The 19,232-nt window shown below is 38.0% G+C and overlaps 2 protein-coding genes across 9 annotated transcripts in view; one reads left to right on the top strand and one right to left on the bottom strand.

Moving 5' to 3' along the window:
- The window catches only part of KIAA0825 (KIAA0825 ortholog), a 256,654-nt gene extending 246,637 nt beyond the window's left edge, over positions 1–10,017 (bottom strand). For 3 of the 8 annotated variants that reach the window (XM_054184952.1, XM_054184953.1, XM_054184945.1), the window contains exons 1-3: positions 9,933–10,017; positions 9,434–9,528; positions 348–433 (exon numbers count right to left, since the gene is read on the bottom strand). The gene's annotated coding sequence lies outside the window, so the exon portion shown is untranslated. Of the gene's footprint in view, positions 1–347; positions 434–8,759; positions 8,899–9,181; positions 9,529–9,932 lie in introns of all 8 variants that reach the window. The other 5 variants (XM_054184946.1, XM_054184949.1, XM_054184948.1 and 2 more) reach the window with 5 other exon arrangements.
- A 33-nt stretch (positions 10,018–10,050) lies between these two features.
- SLF1 (SMC5-SMC6 complex localization factor 1) overlaps positions 10,051–19,232 on the top strand; it is a 43,396-nt gene continuing 34,214 nt past the window's right edge. Inside the window, exons 1-5 of the mRNA XM_054186555.1 lie at positions 10,051–10,129; positions 10,572–10,685; positions 10,838–10,913; positions 13,116–13,359; positions 15,649–15,808. Of these exons, the coding sequence (XP_054042530.1) occupies positions 10,097–10,129; positions 10,572–10,685; positions 10,838–10,913; positions 13,116–13,359; positions 15,649–15,808 (627 nt within the window). The 5' untranslated portion in view covers positions 10,051–10,096. The remainder of the gene's footprint in view (positions 10,130–10,571; positions 10,686–10,837; positions 10,914–13,115; positions 13,360–15,648; positions 15,809–19,232) is intronic.

The following is a 19,232-nucleotide window of genomic DNA, read 5'->3' as shown; positions in this document are numbered from 1 at the left end:
GAGGTTAAACCATGACAGAAAATAACAAAGTTCATACCTATCCATTTCTTAATAGTTAACACAACTAGGCATTTTTATAGCTATTGTAAAGAGGTAAGAATTTATAAAACGGTTAATCTGAACAAAGCTTGCTTTGAACTTTTAAAAAACTCTTAAATTTAAATGTAGCATCTCCATTTTCCTCAATCAATAAAAAAGCATGTATATTCTTCCTTAGTACCAATAAGCACTTTCCTATAAACATCACAGGTCTCATCTAACCAGCCAGTCAGAACTTCTTAAGCATTTACAGTTTACAGCAACTCAATTTCAGAACATATCAATATACAATTTACATAAATACCTACCTTTGGTCAATATATTCTCTCTGTAACTGAAATCTTCGGTTTTAAGGGGCTATGCATAACATTCAGTTAATAGTTCATCAGTAGTCCTATGTAAAAAGAAATGTAGTAAAATTACTAATAGGTAGTATTTAAGGAACTAACACTTTCACAGATAAAATCCTAATTGCTTAAGTATTACATAAAATTGCTCATCCAATAAGACAGTATGCTTCTTAATTCCAACTGGCAAATAATAGTCCAAGTTCAAAATGTTAAAAAAAGTTTTAACTTCAGGAGCCTCCATTTCTGTTGATACTTATACAAACCATGATGCCACATAGCACTTAATTTCATTGTTCCAAAGGTATAAAAGCAATTAAGATATGTACAGAAAGGGAAATTAGAAGGCCACAGAATGTCTGAAAATAGCATATGGCTAGTTCCTTTAACTCAGAAGTTTTGTAGAAGAATCAGCAAAGACAAGAATAAAAGAAGTTTAAAAGAACCGCATGCAAGTTTGATGATGGGATAGCCCCTGTTCCTTTACCGATACTTTCAAGTATGTATTATAAATGAAGAGGAAAGCCAACAAAGCTTGTACTTTTTCCACTGCTTTTATTACTTTTCTGAAAACAGAGGCTATGCAAAAAACTATATAAAAAATGACAGTAAGGTTGTAACTCCAGCTTACAAAAGCCAAGAAATTTAAAGTTAGTCTGACATTCAATCCTTAAATCACGCAATTGTGCTTCTTTTTTAAAAAGCAACAATGCAAGTTAATGACAAGTTGTCAGCCCTAACTTTGAATTGCCTGAAGTTTGTCATTTGGTGTTTGTGTCACAACCTTAATGTTATTTAAATGTAGTTTTTAGTATCTATTATTTAAAAAGGTCTACTTTACGACAGCAAAAAGCTTTGATGGAATAAACCTCAAAGTACACTGTAGTGCTGGTATGCCACTTCATTAGAAGTAGTGCATAAAACATATGCTGTTGACAAATCTAATTCATTAAAGGTGAGGTAGATGCACTTTAAAACAACTGGATGGCATCATTATCTACAGTTCCTTTTATAAATTATTCTTCTTTTCCCTTTTGACTGAACTTGTCAGTGTTCCCTTTTCAGACTGTGAATGTTTTTGCCTTAAAATCCAATACCTTCAACATGTTTGGACAAGTTAAATAAGTAGCTTATTTGCTAAAACTGGAATTGTAAGCAGAAACATTCACACTGATTATTTCACCTATATTAACTAATGAGAAATAAAATTAAACAACAATGTATAAGAGTTTCAGTTTTGTCAAACATAAAATTTAAAAATGAAGAGAAGAGGAAATTACAAAGTACAACAGAGTAACATTGTGGCAGCATTTTGCATTGCTATTCAGATGACTTGGATTTGATATTAAATTGAATTCTGCAAGAGAGAAAAAGATCAGGCACATCACAGAGCTGACAGCTAGCTGACATATTTAGTTATAAAAGGAAGAATTGCTAACTATATTACTCAGACTTTTAGGTAAAGACCCATATTGGTATAGTAACTAAAGGCTATAGAAGGGTTCATAAATAAAGTTAAGCTGGTATTTTGAAGCATGGCCCATCAGTGTGGTGAATTCCTTCAGCAGCCTTCCAACAGATTAAAGGCATATAACTAGTCAAAAACTGATCAAATTCCATCTGGGAATATCAGTGCCTGTGAGAACATGGAAATGTTTCTCCTGATCCCAGAAAGAATGAAGTCCTTCTACCACTGTGGTCTCCAAATCACAGTGCAGGAGCTTCACTGAAATCGGTGAAAAAAAAAAAAGTGAAAAAGAATGCTTTTGAGGGCTAAATATAAGACTGGTATATATAAATATACCATATTTATAAATATATATAATTTATAAATATATATAAAATATATATATAAATATATATAAATATAAATATAAGTTATGGTTAAATTCCACTAATCACATATTCAGGAAAATTCCAAGCTACACTGTATACAGGGAAATTGGAGAAAAAAATAACCAAAGATTCTTAATCAAGGATTCTTTCTGTAACACAATTTTCCATTTAACTCCTTATAAAGTAACCTAAATCTATCCATAAAAAATATATATAGCGAAATTTTTGCATAGAATGCATAATCATACTTCAATATGGCAATATTCTATACAAATATTTTGTAATTAATTAGCTGGATTAGCAAAGAATTCTGTCTTGTTCAAGAAAACGCCATGTATAGCACATAATATCATCCTATATATTTCTATACAATCACATGTTCACATACACATTTTTAACTATATGCAATATCGCAGATTAATTCAATATAGTCTCTTGCAGACATAAGCTCATGGCCAATAAAACACTTTGTCCTGAAAACATAAGAGATGGACATTTTGCTTAGAAAAAACTGGCATATGAGTAACAAATATGGAAACACCTCCGAATGTAATTCACCGAGGCCTATTTTATGCCTTCATGGATTGCAGCTAATCAGTTTCTCCAAGCAACTCTAAATGTTTAAACTAAAAACTGACAGATTAATTTACCAAATTTCAATCAGCATCTACCATTTACCTCAGAAGATTTATATCCTGTATGTCCAAGATGCTACACATGCAATTCTCCTACTTAATCACCCCACTAATCCTCATCCTGCCCTTTTTTCATTTTGTTCCTTCTCCTGCCATACTGTCTTTACAATCCCATGAGTGGAACAGTCATACTTGTTTAAGTGTTCCACCACCGAAACATGGGAAGAGTTAGCTGCAGATGGACAAGAGTGTAGTAGTATCTCCATTCCAGGAGACACATCTCAAAGGCCACCTGTGCCCAGAATCCCTTAGTGAACTGAATTCAAAATCATTCCACTTACAACATTCTCATTACTGAAAAGATCCATATCCTATTGACTGCCAGTACTAACATCTCCTTTTTGTTAAGTCATTTCTTAGATCTGTGAAGGGGGCTTCTGTTTACCTCTAAACAACGGGGAAGCAGGACTTTGGGTATGTAAGTTCTACTCTGGTCTGCCTAACAAATCTTTGAGGATGCTGCTGGGAGTGGGGAGGCAAGAAAAGGAGAGAAACAGGGTTGGCATGCTTAGAGAGTTTATGCTTATAGAGAAGAGCCCATAATGCCTTCCCCAACACTTCCTGAAAAGATACTCTCTTCCCAGTCAGGAATTTCAGTCCTGCTCTTACTTCAGCCCTTACTGATGATCTTTTTGAGCAATAACGTTCCTAACCACATAGCCCTTCTGTCAATACTGGCACTCCAGATGGGAGAAATCGCTGACAGCAAAAACCTTCTACACTAATAAATGTCATTGCTTCAGTGGGAAAGTGGAAGAAAAGGAGAAACCTTATCTATGACACTGCTTCAAAGGAAATCTTTTATTCTTCTGTGCATAAGGGACTGCCGAAGCACCCCTTCTGCAAAAGGTCTGGATGTTTTTCTGCAATCCTCAGGTTATTTCCAGGAAGCTATTCAGAGGACCTCACCAATCCTCATAAAGCTCCTGGGACTACAGATCACAAAAGGACATTGCTGTCTCTTTCCTTTCCTATGTTCCTATGAGAACTTTTCACTCATAGCATAGACTGGTATCTCTGGATGGAAGAATGACTTATACATCTTATATCTGGGTATGCCAAAGCCAAGTAGAATCACACTGTAAAGTTCGCAGTAGCAAAACTTCACTTCTCTTAACTCCCAAGCCCACAAGTTTGATGGGAAACAATCATTAAGCAAAATTTCTTGTTCAATCAAATGAATTCTTCACAAGACTCAATCAGAAAAATAAAAATTATGGACGTTCAGTTATTTTGCATTGAAACAGGTCTCAAAGCCTATCTGAAGAGAAAAACACTGTCTTATGGCAATAGGTTACTACATTAATATGATCCATTTCTTACTATGATTCTGACAGTTAATTTCGGATTTATTCTTTGGTAAATGCTGTCTGCTTTCTGAGTCTCGTAGACAATGACTTCTGACAAAATAAAAAAAAAACACCAATGAACACACTATTTTAGTACTGAATACTTCTACTACAATCTTCAAGAGACACTGACATCCCAGGGTAAGCTTGCCTTCTGAGGTGACCTGGAATTCTTAGGGATGGATGACAAAGCTGTAAGAATACAATACTTATCTGCAAGATCAGCTGATGACAGGGGTTTCACCTTAAGGGACAACTAAACAGTTACAAGGAACCGCTACCATACTCTGTTAACCTCACCTTAAGTACCAAATCTATGTCTGATACTAATTCTAAATAAACTTCCAGTTACATATTGATAAGATACATAGACAGAACTGTACACACTGTAGGGTATTTTGATATTAGCTTGCTCTTGTTGTACCTTCATTATCTTCCTTATTACAATTTATGCCATACTTTCTCCTAAATTCTTTTTAATATTTTTCTTTTTTCTTTCTGTTCACAATTACCTACATCTTTTGCCTGCCCTCTGTACTGACCTCAAGTACAGCAAACAGCAGAGAAGGTAAAAAGTATATATGCAACACGTTACCCCACTGGTTACATCATGTCTAACTTGATTTTCTAACGTCTGTGAGACAGGGTTCATCTTTGTCTGCATTGCGGGGCATCAATCACGCTATTGGCAGTTGCCTAACAAGAAATAAAACTCCAGGGAAAGAGGGGTTATTGCAGAGAAGAAACCATTCTGGAATATTCTGAGTAGATGCATTGCTATTTAACAACAATTATTAAGAAAAATATGTAATTTCTGCTACCATTACACACATTCACCATTCTGACTGCAGTTACTTAAGGAAGAATAATACACAAAAGACAAAGAAAATGCATTTTAAAACATATAGAAAATTTTTTTAAAAAAGAAACAAACAAAAAACCAAACAAACACAATCTGAATGAGCTTATGTGGATTCTCAAAAAAAAAAAAAAAGGGAAAGGACTTTGCTGAAGAAAAAATTGCTGATCACATCAGAATGGATCTCCTATATAGGAGAAAATATTAAAAAGTCAGTGGGAGAATTAGGTCAATTAAGTATTCCGGGCAGGTACAGCGGATTTAGGTCAGGGCAGGAGAACACTAATATCATTAAGAAAGAAGGTCCAAGCAGACAGGGACTAACTCATGTCAGGCAAAGGCAAGAAACTTTATGTGTAGGAAAGGTAAGTATTAAATGCAAAATGAAACCATTTCAGTACCTATATTTTAAAAGAAAGAACAATCAATCAAACAAAACCTTATTCCAAGTTATGAGTGACTGAAAATGCACTAATGAAGTGCAGTTCACTAATTCATTAACAAGTGAACCGATACACATAAAGTATATAGCTTGGCATCATTTACAGAAGAGCTACTGAACAAGTTGCTGAACACCATTCTGTGCTCTCTACATTTGTCCAACACTGATTCACTGACATATATTAATGGAATGCAAGTTGGCAGAAGGGCAGATGAATGCAAGGAGATAGAAGATAGGCTGAGCTTACAATGATCAGAAAAGGAAATGTTCTGTGTAAGAAAAATGTCTACAAGAAAGAAACGCAAACGAGACCTCCTGAAAAGACCATAAAAGATGTTTTTAGATAAGTACAAAGTTATGATAACTGAGTTTACATAATCAGTAAGGCTTGAAGAAAAGCAACAGTTTTCACAATGCTTGTTCTGCCGTTCTATATTCATCAGCTCATGAAAGAAACTACAGATTCATTTATAGAGAGATGATTAAGAAGCTATTCTAGCTTCTGTGGATTTATATTATGTTTATACTACTTCTAATTCTTGTAATCCCTTATCACTATAGAATGAAATTTAAATTCCTTCACTTTTTCAATAAAGCCACAGTCAGTGCTTCATACTGTAGACAGACTTACAAAATGGACTTAAAACAGGGCATAAAGTTAGATTTTTCTCCACATGAAGGCAGTGTGGAGGCACTTCATACTGTTTTTGCTTTTTTGACTGACTTTTCAGTATAGCTTCTTGTGTTCTGTACAAAGCTGTGATACCTAAATGTTTGACCAAAAGTTGCCTACGTCATTATTTTTTGTTTTGTCAAATTATACTGCTTAAACAAGTATACACACGTTATGTTGAGGCAACAGAAGAAAAAAGCTCTAATGAATAGTTTTTTAAACTCTGAAATTGTTAATCGGTCAACTGACAGACTTCTTTGCCTGATGGAAAATATTTTAGGCACGTAATGCAAAATAACTTCCACTACATAAAAAACACCTGTCAGATCATATTTGACAATGGAAGAGATGTTTATGCATGGATTGTATCACTATCACAATTACTGCAAGAAATTACATATCATTTTCAACACAGGAAGTCAAAAGGCTAGAGAGGGGCAAAAAATGCAAAAAAAAAATGCAACCCAAACCCTAAGCTGCAAAGTGAAGGATAAAGTGTGAAGGCTTGCAGAACGAGGTTGTGATATTTAAGGACAAGGCTCAACGGTGATCACATTGACTATGGCAACACTAATGAGGCCTGGAGAAAAATAACTACACGTATTATGTGAAATAAAATAGTTATCTATGGGAAAATGTAAGAAGTGAAATTTAAAGGCAAAAGACGTGGTGGTAATACAACTATATGTAGAACTTAAAGGAGGCAAAAAGTGTAAGGTGGAAAGCTAGAGCAGTTGAATGAAAAAGAAATTTCTCTTTTTTGTCTCTAGGAAAAATCAAGAAACAAGACATCTCATAGAGATAGGCATCTGAAACACTGTAAGTAAACTCTTTTTGTGAAAGAGTAAAAGGCATATTTATTTCTCTGATCTTGGCTTCTTAAAGAACTGAGGACATGGGAGCTGTACAGCCATTCTCGATAATCCTTAAAACGTAATTAGAAATTTTGTAAGTGAAATACCATTTGTGTAACACTGAAAATCACTTCTGAATTTTTATAAAAGATGTCACATGTACTGTAGAAGATAAAGTGTAAAAGTGGATATCCATCTAAATCCAGATACAAACTGCTTAAATATAGTTTATAATACTGAGCAACTGAACCACATATTTGACGCATTACAAGGATAAAGAAACCTAGAGGTCTTGAAAAATACTCCAGTTAAAAAGATTGCTCCCTAGACCTACAAGACCTAATATTAACCATTGTATATAAGAGAAAGCTTAATGAACCAAGAGATATCTAGCTACTACAATGAGATCACAACAAGGATGGAAAAGAAGAAAGTATTTTAGGCTTATTATGAAAAAATAATAGAGGCAGAGGAAAAGTGAAATCCAAACTTATCAGACATCACTAAAACGAAGGTAAAAACATGTTCTCAATTTCTTAAAGCTACACTTCAGTAGCAATGTACTTTAAAATGAAAACAGACATGAAATGTTAGAGGTCTCAGTTATTTTGATTCCACATATTTTATATGTCAGATACAAGGGAAAAAAACCCACAGCTAGAAAATATTTAATTCACAAAAGTAACATATGGTCATCATATAAGTATGTAACTTTTTCACTAGTGGCTAGTTTACAGTACTGTGTGCTGAAATTTATGGTACTGTATGCTGAAGACTTCCCCAGCCTGTTAAGGGCCCTGTGGCATAAAACTGCTATTAGTTACTAGTTAAGTAATAGTTTACAGTAAGTAGTAGTTAATAAGAATTAAATTGTTAACTTTAAAAAATATTAATCCAAACATTATCTATTTCAGCTTTACCAGAGTAAATAAATCCAGAACTATTTATTCATATGAACTGTTACTAGTTTTTAAATAAGATAAATTTTGACTATCAAATAAAAAAAATATTTAGGGACAACAGATTAAGTGTGGTCCAAAGTTTAGATTACTTTTTGTAAAACAAACATAGCGTTTTGATTTTTTGCAGTCCGGGTACAACAATTACAATGAATACCTTTACAGTACTGACAACTCATTAGTGAAGGTATAAAGGCGCAACAGGTACAAAATAGAAAATGCAACTGATGTTCATTGTCAAACAAGAAATGCAAGCAATAACTACAGCGATTTAACTCTGAATATTCAAGTAAATGTTTGAAGGTTTTACAGTGCCACTTATATCAAAAGCTGACGACAGACGTTGTTGATGGTTACTTCTTCATGCTTGCATACAAAAATATAGCTGCAATATTAAGGAAACAGAAGATGGGAAAAGCTTCAGTAAGCATTAGGGGTACCAGAATACTTTATAAACAGCAACCCAAGACCCATCTGAGGCCCAGCAGAACTATTTTTCCATTTTGGTATTTGGTAAACTCAGGCAGATTTAAAACCAAGTGTCCAACGTGCCGCCAACCTTCAGATGTCTGAAGACAGGCGAGTTTGGTTTTCCTTCCACAGGAATACCTTCTATTGATCTAAGCTGCAGCGACAAATACTGAGCACTTGTGAATGTTTTGCCACAGATTTCTCAGTTTACAGGTCTTAAATATGAAACAGCTACCTCAATGAGTACAAAGTGACTTGTCCACTATCACATAAGAATTATACAGAAGGGGAGAGAGCAGCATTCAGTTCTCTACGGAGGCAATTCATTCACCTTTTCTTCGCTTGAATCAGGATGTGTGCCTTCTACTCTCCAACTGTATAAAAAAGGAATAAAAAAAGTGTTCTACAAAACTAATTGTGTTCATTAGAAAGCACTAACAGATTTCTTGTGTGCTATCCATTCAGTGCATTCAATGACAAAGGAATAAAGTAAAAAGTCATCTCTCAAATACAAGAGGGATCAAAATAAAGTTTCACAATCATTATCTTGGCATGTCTACATTTCTAAATTCTAAACTGAGTGCTTGAGGTACAATCTGAATATTATTTTGACCTTTTCACGTTGATTTGTAATTTAAAAAAACATCAAACCCTGACCTGCGTAAATAAAAGTCAGTACAAACTTGATCAGCGGGGCAAGAATCCCTTCACCAAAACATGTGCCTCGATTATCTGGCGGCTGCAGCACCTGGTCATCTTCCCTGAGGATCAGCCATCATATGGCACATGACACTCTGAAAGTTTCTCTGAGATACGGAGAAAAGGGCACTGGGGATCATAAACCCTCGGTCCCTTCCCCGACTCTCAGACAGCCTGTTCCTGAGGGGAGACTTCTCAGCCTGCACCTACATCCAACTCCACCTGGTTCCTCCGCCAGCTTCCTCTACTCAGCGAGGTCTCTTCCGTCTTCCATCCCTAACAGACCGCCTTCCGCTCTTTTAACTCTGTTGAGCAACAGAAATGGTGGTTTTCAGAGACTCTTAGGCGGCAACGGCCTGTTTTCCCGCTCGCCCTCCACCACACGGCCCCCTCACTGGGCACCGAGTCCTCCTGCCCTGGGGGAAGCCCACCCCTTTCCCGGGCACCCCGTCCTGAGGGAAGGCCTCCCCCTCCCCGGGAACCGAGTCCTCCCCGCCTGAGAGAAGGCTACCCCTTCCCGCCGCTCCGCTCCGGCGGGGCGGCCTCAGAGGGGCGGGCGCCCACCGGGGGAGCCTCGGAACTGCGCAACGCCCGGCCGCGCCGCGGAGGAGAGGAAGCGGCCGCAGGAAGCTCGGCGGCGGGTCGCCCCTGACCCCGTCCCGCACGGGGAGGGGAGGGGAAGGGCAGCCCCGCCCGGGGGGCCACTTACCGGGCCGGGGTCCCCCCGCGGCTCGGCGCTCACAGCCCCGGCGACCGCGGAGCGTCGGTGACAACGGCCCGGAACGGCCGCGCCGCCACATCCGGGGGCGGGGCGGGGGAAGGCGGGAACACGCCGGGGCGCGGTGCCCGGTAGGGCCCGGACCGTCCCGGGGGATGAGAGGGCTCCTGGACGCCCCCATGGCCTCTGTAAGTGATGGCAGGCGGGTGGGCTTCCCCCGACGCTGAGGGCAGACGCTTCGCCCCGTGCTGCTGCCGCCCGGCACCGCTCCCCCTCAGCGGCGCTTCCCCGCGGGGCCTCCCCGGAGGGCGGGCGGCTTTCCCTCACGGGGGGGCGGTGGGAGGCCGCGCCGTTCCGCGAGTGCAGGTCGGGGGGCTCCCGCCTGCGGGTTGCGGGGATGCCGCGGTGCCCAGCCCGGGGGGGCTCGGCCCGTCGCCGGCCGCGGTCTGTGGTCTCCGGCCTGCCCCCTCACCGCCGTCGGGCAGCGCCGAGTCCTCCTCGTGTGTTTTCCCCTTTTTTTCTTTTTATCGGAAGGCTGGTAGGAAGTACTAGTAAGAGCGTGCAAGCAGCGTTTCGTGATGTGTATTTGGGGCGCTAATGTCTCCTTTTCGTTTGTTTTTCTCTCAACAGATGGCTAGTGGCGGGCAGAGACGGATCGTCCAATTAACCGGATTTAAAAAAGAAGAAAAGGCGGCACTGCTGAAATGGCTCTTCAGACTGGACTGTGTTTTTTTAAATGATAAGGTATCGTTCATTAAAGTACCTGTTGGCTAGAGCAGAAAGAAAAAGTGCAAGCCTTAAAGCACTGTGCAGTAGTTATCATTCTGTATAAATAGCCAAGAAGGTTAAAGTGTTTCCAGTGATACATGTGTCTTGTTTTGTTTTTGTTTTGTTAGAAATACAGAAATTGTACGCATCTTATAGCAAAAAAGCCGAGCAAGAGTGAGAAGTTCTTAGCAGCCTGCGCTGCAGGTGAGTGAAATATTTCCTGTAAAATTTCATAGCATCATAACATAGGACCTTAATCTTGACTTTTTAACATAGTATTATGTTGAAGTTCTGATTTACTTCTTTCTGGTTTGGGTTTTTTCCTGGCATCTTCCTTTATTTGGTCTGCATCTGTTCTCAAACAGAATGCTTTCTTATATATTAGTTAGATCGTGAAGTTCTATCCAAATTATATGGGTGCTTAAAAATGGATTGCTTGGAAAGGAGGCAGAGAGAATACAGACACCTGTAATCAGCATGCACCAAATTCACATGCGGCATGTAAAGGTCACTGTAAGTTTCTGTTTATGTAGCAAGGGAAAATTCCAGGCTTTTGCCATTCTGACACAAGCCTCTTGTCTTGCCTCTTGCTTTCCTTTTACCTAAGGCCTGATGCTGAAATCCCATATATAAGCAACTAAAATGCTTTTAGATTGAGAATTCTGTATTTTCAGATATCTTTATAGAGAGATTACCTGGAAGGAGTTTATGGTGAGTTTGGAAAATCTTGTCGAGTTACAAGATTTCACGATACCGATACAGTAACTGGTTAGACCTGATCTTTGTTACTCTTAAATTTAGTAGTTAACAGACAAAAATAAGTAAACATAAATTTGTGTTTAAAGTTATGTGTGAATTTCTTGGTTTCATATTTGTACTTGCATACCATATTAGTAGGAATTTTCAATCATCTATCACTGCTAGAATGAAGGTGTGTGTATATATACGTATACACACCTGAATACTTGTAGTGATGTGAAATTCTGATCACGCTGTAACCAAAAAGGAAATAGACCAAAAGTTTCCATAAGGGAAACAATATTAAAATGCAGAAAGATTTCCGGCATAGCACTTCATTTTAACAACTATAAAAGTTTGAGTTAATGTTTTCTTACTTTTTGGGATTTAAAACATCTGGAGATGTTTTCTTGAACTGAGTGGAAACTGTATACATAGTGTCCACATGGCAATGCAAAACTCTGTCTTGTTTCTGTACTTGCAAATCTTCCCCAGTACCATGTAGCACTGTTTAATCCTGGAAGAGGTGCTCTTTTTGCATAAGCATTGCTCTTGCCCTTGATGGCAGAGAGAGCGTGCTCATTCCTACTGCGGTTTTTCCCAAGTAGGTTTAAAAGATCATGCTTAAACTCATTTAGAACTCCCTAGAGGCAATCCGAAATACTAACAAGGATGCCAGTCTTTGCAGACTTCCTAGCTGACAGAAGTTTTGAGATGGAAACTTTGAAATGGAAGTGATTTTAACATACAGGTTGTGCACAGCATACCTTTTCCAGTCATAAGTCTACTGGTACCTATGCTAGGTTATGTAGAAGTACCATCTGTGCTCCTGCACTGAGACGTTTTGCCAGTCAACCCTGCTGTTCTGTGAAACCAATTAGGTTCACACAATTCAAGTCAATTTCTCTTGCAGTATCTTCTGTAGGTAGTGTTTCAATACAGGAGCAGGGTACTAACCACGGCTCTTGACCTGAACCTGTAAGAAGAGAGAGACAGGGAAAAAGGGGAATATCATTACACAGAGTATCAAAAGCGTACATGCGGAAGATGAAAGAGGAGAGGCGGAGGAGGTGGAGCCAAGGGATGAGAGAAAAGGATGTGAAAAGAAGAAAGGGGAAAGACAAAAGTCTAAAACCGTGTCCCCCTAATATTGGTATTCACTACACTTGCAGTGCAAGTAATATTAAGAGTATGTAAAAGAAACAGCTTACATGCTAAAACCTTCACTCCTCTTTATAATAATTGGTGGTAAAATATTTCTTCATTTTACTATGTTTTAGTACTTTTGTAAAAATGTCAAATGGTATTAAAAATAAAGGGTTAAGCAAGGTTCTGTGGAAGTCATAAGAACAAAATCTGGGAGGCTGAAAAATTCCGTTTGCAGATTTTTGAGGAGATAGACAAGTATTTATCTAGAAAGGGTAAAAAGGTACTTCATCATTTAAAAGGAAACAAAGTGATCATTTTCAGCGGCATTGAGAGATTTCTGGTTTTAAAGTGTGAAGAGAAGAACTCTTGTAGTAGGAAGAAGTTTTTAAAATGATACTTACAATTCCAGCTTTTATTTGCACAAGAAAGGTCGAAGTTAATTTTGTATTAGATCTTCAGTTGATTGCCATTTGTCTGCACAAAAAATCTTTTGTGGTTGACAGTTCATTTGCTTTTTAGGAAAGTGGATACTAACTAAGGAGTACATAATTAATAGTGCCGAAAGTGGCAGATGGCTTGATGAAACAACGTACGAATGGGGATATGAAATTGAAAAAGACACCCATTATTCACCTCAAAGGCAATCTGCACCTAAAAGATGGCGCGAAGAACTGACACGCACTAGTGCTCCAGGGGCATTCCACAGATGGAAAGTTGTCCTCCCTGTTAAGGAAGGTGATAAACGAATGGCGTCTATTAGAAGGTAGGAGGAATTGTCTTAAAGCTTAAATAATGAACAATGGAACACTTATTGTGTGGTCAAACACATTTTTTTCTTGCATCCCAGTTAATTTGGTCCATAACAACCTCCCGCTCTTCAAACTCTGAATTACTTTCTATGAATATACTTCCATATATTTTATAATAAAATTACTTTAAATCTTGAACACCACTCATTTTCTTCCTTTCTTTATAGTATACCGTCAAAAATAACACGTATTCTCATGTTTGCATCTTAGTAAACTGTGTACAGAAACTTTCTTCATGAAGCAATGTACATTGGCTTATGTTTTTTATGGTTAATCCTTTATTTGGTGTCGATGTTACACTCAAATAGTAGCTGGAACAGGATACATTATTTCACTTGGGTGGGTGACCTGTGCCAGCTGTGAACTGTGCCTTAGGGACGTGGGCCACACTGTGACTGACCTGATTGGTTTTTTTCTCACCTCCCTGTAACAGCTTCTTGTAGTTCTGAAGACCTGATTTGTACTGTATCAGATGTTTCTGGTACAATGTAAATACAGGTAGTTCAGAAGGGAAAGGACAAAAGAATAAAGGAAAAGCAGAGAAAAGGAAAACAACTGAAGTTGCCCAGAGAGGTGGTGGAGGCCCCATCCCTGGGGACATTCAAGGCCAGGCTGGATGAGGCTCTGAGCAACCTGATCTAGTTAAAGATGTCCCTGCTGACTGCAGGGGGTTGGGATAGATGGCCTTTAGAGGTCTCTTCCAACCCAACGCATTCTGTGATTCTAATTCTGGGACTGCATTCTTTTTTTCCATACTGTTCCTACACATTTGGATTCTGTCGTTTAAATACTACATTTAATCTCAAACAGAGCATGTTAAGTCGTGTTTGCTTGTAGTGCAGTAAAAGCAAACATCCCCTGACACTGTTTTAGAGCTTTCCATTCTCTGCAGGCACAGATACTGTCCTACTCTCCTTATCTGTTGAAATCCCAGTTAATTACTCCTCAGGTCTCAGTATGCCACAGATGCACAGGCAAGAAGGGAAGTGCAGTTTGGTTAATGATGGTACAGGGCTGCATGCTGCCTCACAGAATGCCTGTGTATCTGCAGTTCATAAAGACAAAGTGAGGTGTAGCTGAAGCTACCATCTTCTGATTTTGCCAGCTGAAAACATTCTAAGTATGCTATTTTTGTGGCTGAGCAGAAGAGTTTACTGTGTTCTGTCTTGCAGAAAGATGCGCTCATCCTGCTACACTTGTGAAAGATGCTGTTTCTTTTTCTGTAAAAACTGCTTATGCAGATCTTCATGATAACACTATTGGAATGCTGTCTTGCACAACTCTGTGTTCGCAATAGAAATAACCTTTAACAGGAACTACATCAGCAAGACAGGTGAACGGGCAGTTTTGTGGAAGGAATGTCTTTTTCAAGACTGTTTCCCATATAGCAACACGGGGATCCTTTTACTCAGTCAGAAAACACTGAAAGGTGGATATTTTTTATCTCCAGCAAGTACTGTCTTCAGTCATAAAGGCCACTGTAACTTTGGGGAAAGATTGGTTTTTCTCTAATACTTACAAAACTTGTGCCTTTTTTCCCCCTTCTGTGCTTTTCCTGCCTTTACTGTTGGATGGGTAAGTGTGTGAGACCAGCATCCTTTTCTTTTTACGTACCTGGATTATGAAAAATAAAACATATCCAGCATGTCAAAAGACCTTGTTTCTTCCCCTGTTTTTTTGCCTGGCATCTTTTATAAAAAATAGGAATAGTTGCAACAAGACAACTCAGAAAATTACTTCTTGGGAGACTCTTACATGTAATGGTGTCCCAAAGACAAGCAGATCTGTTTTCTGCGTATGATATTGGACAGCACCAAATGCTGTGAAAGACTTCAAAATGAAGTTAAAAAGTGTATTTGCATTATGAAAACTTTTGGTAAACCACTTAATTTATTGCAAAACTTAATTGAAAGACCATCATCATTTTGGGGGACATAATGCAATAAATTACAGCTGCTGTCAAAAAATTTTGATCTTTGAAAAAGTACACAGGTAGAGCTTTCTATCAGATATGTAGGAGGTGTACGTAGATTTTAATTAATAGTGTTAAATTGTGGAGAGAAGGATGTCTTATTAAGTGGGTTATTAAATGCCCTTTTATTCTCCTAATGAAGGTTGGGCAATCTTACATCTAGAACCTCATTCTCTCTTACTTGCATGCTTGTATTTTGTGGATGATAATGTAGCTTTAGGCAGTATTAATATAATACAGTTAATACATCTTTCTAAATATGTTTATTTAGAGTTCTTCAAGCTGGAAAGGCAACCATATGTTCATCTCAAAATGCAGAGTGCACTATAACTCATATATTCATCAACAATGAAATTTTTCCTATGCAAAACAAAAAATTTTCTGAAGCTCCATACTACACTGTGCAATATATAGGAGATTATCTTTTTGGGGTAAGTACATTAAAAAATGTATCTAAAATTAGTTTTTAATTGTTAGCCTTTTATGTCAGGTTTACTGGTTACTGTAAATAATGCAGCATTAATAATAGAGGGGGAAATGATCAGCCTGAATGTTTTATAATTTGATTAAAGGTAACACAAATTTCTGATGCTGAGACTGTTTATCGAAGAGAAGAGAAGGCTTGTGAATGTATATAAATACCTGGAGGGAGGGTGCAAAGAAGACAGAGCCAGGCTGTTGTCAGTGATGCTCTGTGACAGGACAAGAAGCAATGGGTGCAAACTGAAGCACAGGAGGTTCTGTCTGAAAGTTTGGGATTTTTTTTTTTTCACTGTGAGGGTGATGGAGCACTGGAACAGGTTGCACAAAGAGGCTGTGGAGTCTCCGTTCTTGGAGATATTCAAAAGCTGTCCAGGCACGGTCCTGGGTAACTGGCTTTACATGGCCTTCCTTGGGCTGGGTGTTTGGACCAGATGACTTCCAGAAATCCCCTACATCTTCAACTACTTTGTGATTCTGTAATAGAAAAATTATCTTTCCGAAAGGGGTGTTCTGTTTCAGATCTAAAGAAATAATACCAAGGAAGCGTACATTATTTCTTTTTCTCTCTATGTTTGTTCTTTCTTGGCTCCTGCTTTGTGCTACTATTACTGGAAAAAATAATTAGGCTGCATAAGGAAGTTCCAGCGTAGGTGACCATCAACTAAACAGTTATTCACAAAATACCAAGAAAAAAAAATTCATTTTTCATTTATATTCTCTTTATTTTGGTAAGGATTTCAAATGTGATTCTATCTATCTGTCTACCTGTGTATCTGAATATATATATCTTTTTAATTGGGTTTGGCAAACATTGTTAAGCTGTATTGTAATGGTATCTTCACGCTTCAAGATCAAGGTAATCACTTCTTTTGTCAACTGACCCCAATTATTCTACTTTTTTTTTTTTTTTCATAATCTGATAGATAGACTGTGGTAAAATAGTCTGGTGATTATTTTGTTAAGATTCAGATTCTTAATTCCAAATCAGTTTGCTGTCAGTCCTTCATGGCTGGGAAGAACTGGTGATTGCAATACGGATTTTGTAAGGGAATGGCATACTGGGCAAAGAACATTCACTTAGACTATTTCTGTGCTAGGAATGTAATGTAAGCTGGTCACCTATATTCCCTTTTCAGTCAATGCACTGAGATTGATGCTGCAAGGATTACAATTTCCTAAAATGGTTGTGCAAACTGCTATCTGAGCATACCTTTAATTCTCCATTACTGTAGAGAGATCACCACTTGTAGACAAAATTAAACAAAATTAGTTTAGACTAAAGGATTGTATAACCAACCAGCAACTCTATGAGGATAGGCTAGCATGCCAAGAAGACTTGTTAAGAATGTCTCATATACCAACAGTTTATACACTGTAATGCTTCTCAATGTGCAGAACTCTCATCCTTGGAGTCAGGAGGTACGTAACTGTCTGCATTTCAGAAAATGTTAATGAGTCCTTTCAACTCAAATCACATGATGCTCACACGTGCAAAGACTAGACTCAATTTTGTCTCTTTCCATGTTAGAAAACCTGTTGTGATTCATGACAAAACTTCTTTTTTACTAGTCAAAACTGTTAAATTCTTGAGAATGCAAGCTCTGTATTTCTGGGTTGGTAGAAGAGGATTCTCCAAAGTCCCTATAATAGCTTTCTTCTGTTAACTAAACTAGAGCATGAGACAGTGCATCATCATATCCACTAAGACATGAGGAGCTGGATGGACCTTATTTGAAGAGAGATGCCATGCTGAAAGTCATCAGTTGGCATGGCTAAGCCAGATGAAGCATCCAGTGCGATAACAAATAGTTCAGAGTGTTAGGTTTACCATTCAGCTCCAAAATTGGATCAGGAGTTAAATTTACCGTGATGCAAAAGTTAAGGCTGAACAAGAAAAAACAGCTTGTTTCTCTTTCATATTTCCATCTGAGCTATGAGGGGACATGTCACTGTTCAATGAATTTTCTTGTATGTGCAGAATTCACTAGAACTAGAATTTTTTCCCTACTCTTTTCCTTGAAAAAGAGAAAGATGCCCCATGATCCATAGTCGTTTGCTTACCAGATGCACTGTTCACCATTGACGCAGATGCAGTATTCAGAACTTCTTACCATTTTGACCTGGAATTACTCAAAGGCCTCAGAAGATTCTTTTAGTCTGATAGTTCCTAGGACCGTGGGATTATTTTAGTCAACTGCTAATTGAAAATACTACCTTTGCAAGCAAGTAGGAGCTAAAACTGTATTTGTTACTAGGAATAACCTATTTTTGAAAAATCCTTTGGATTCCTCAGCATATGCTTTTCCTTCCTGTTTCAATGAGCAGTAGAGCTGTTACAAAAGGGTGAGAAGAGTTGAAAGGTCTTAATGTTTACACCCTGAGTAAAACACACATCAACATGGGATCTCAGTCTAGTGCTTATTCTCTTAATGAAACTTGCTCAGGGAAACTGTTCTGTGTTACACCTTTCAGCTAAGATAGACATTTACATTTAATAGAGGAATGAATGTCCAGTTTTTATGGCTACTTCACCTTTTATTGATCTCTATGAGAAGTGTTTCTTGCTATGCACCCTGAATTCCTCCCAGGTGAGATAACGGGTTTCCATCTTAACCAGTCCATTAACTTGCACGTATCTTTTTTTCTTAGATTTCATTAAAGTAACTCACCTCAGAGGCCAAGAGAGCATTAGCTTTCTATTTAAATGCATCTAAAGAACTCGGAAAACTGCCAAGGCTCCTAGTCTCTAAAAGGGAAAAGAATAAAACATAGGCAATCAAATCACAACACTTGTCCAAGTGTATTAGGCTTTATCAAAGAATGTTATGGACATGCTCTTTTCTCTCCCTCCCAGAAGTACTTGGCACATAATTCATTAGAACGTTGCAACTTTGTAAATTTGTAGTCCTGCTATTTGACTGCTACTTCTAGCAAAAATAAATAGCCCTCTTCCTCCCCTAAACACCCACATTATATGTCTAGATGCTGCATCTGGCAAAGCAGTATTGTAGTCTTTTTTTCAGTGGAACTGCACTGATGTTCAGGCTATCCTTGCTGTGATTTTTTTTTTTTAACCGTGTATTTGCTTCATCTTTATATTTCACTATCTGTTCTTATAATCTCAACCTCATAACTCTAGTGTTAAAATACTCTGTGGGATTGTCATTAATGATTTGATCCTAAAACGTGTCAAATTTATTTGTTCAAGATATTAAAACACATGCATGATTTTAGGGAGCTAGTCTCATACTTAAACTGAGACTTTAAATGCTTTGTTGGATGCATGCTGGCATTCATGAATTTTTGCCAAGATGGTGCTATAAATTCTTTGAATACAAGTATTTTTATAAGCATGCTGAAAATAATGTGTAG

Source organism: Rissa tridactyla, chromosome Z (assembly GCF_028500815.1).
Source record: "Rissa tridactyla isolate bRisTri1 chromosome Z, bRisTri1.patW.cur.20221130, whole genome shotgun sequence".
Taxonomy (NCBI): Eukaryota; Metazoa; Chordata; class Aves; order Charadriiformes; family Laridae; genus Rissa; species Rissa tridactyla.
The sequence above is the reverse complement of the archived record's forward strand: the minus strand, read 5'-3'. Positions and strand labels throughout refer to the sequence as shown.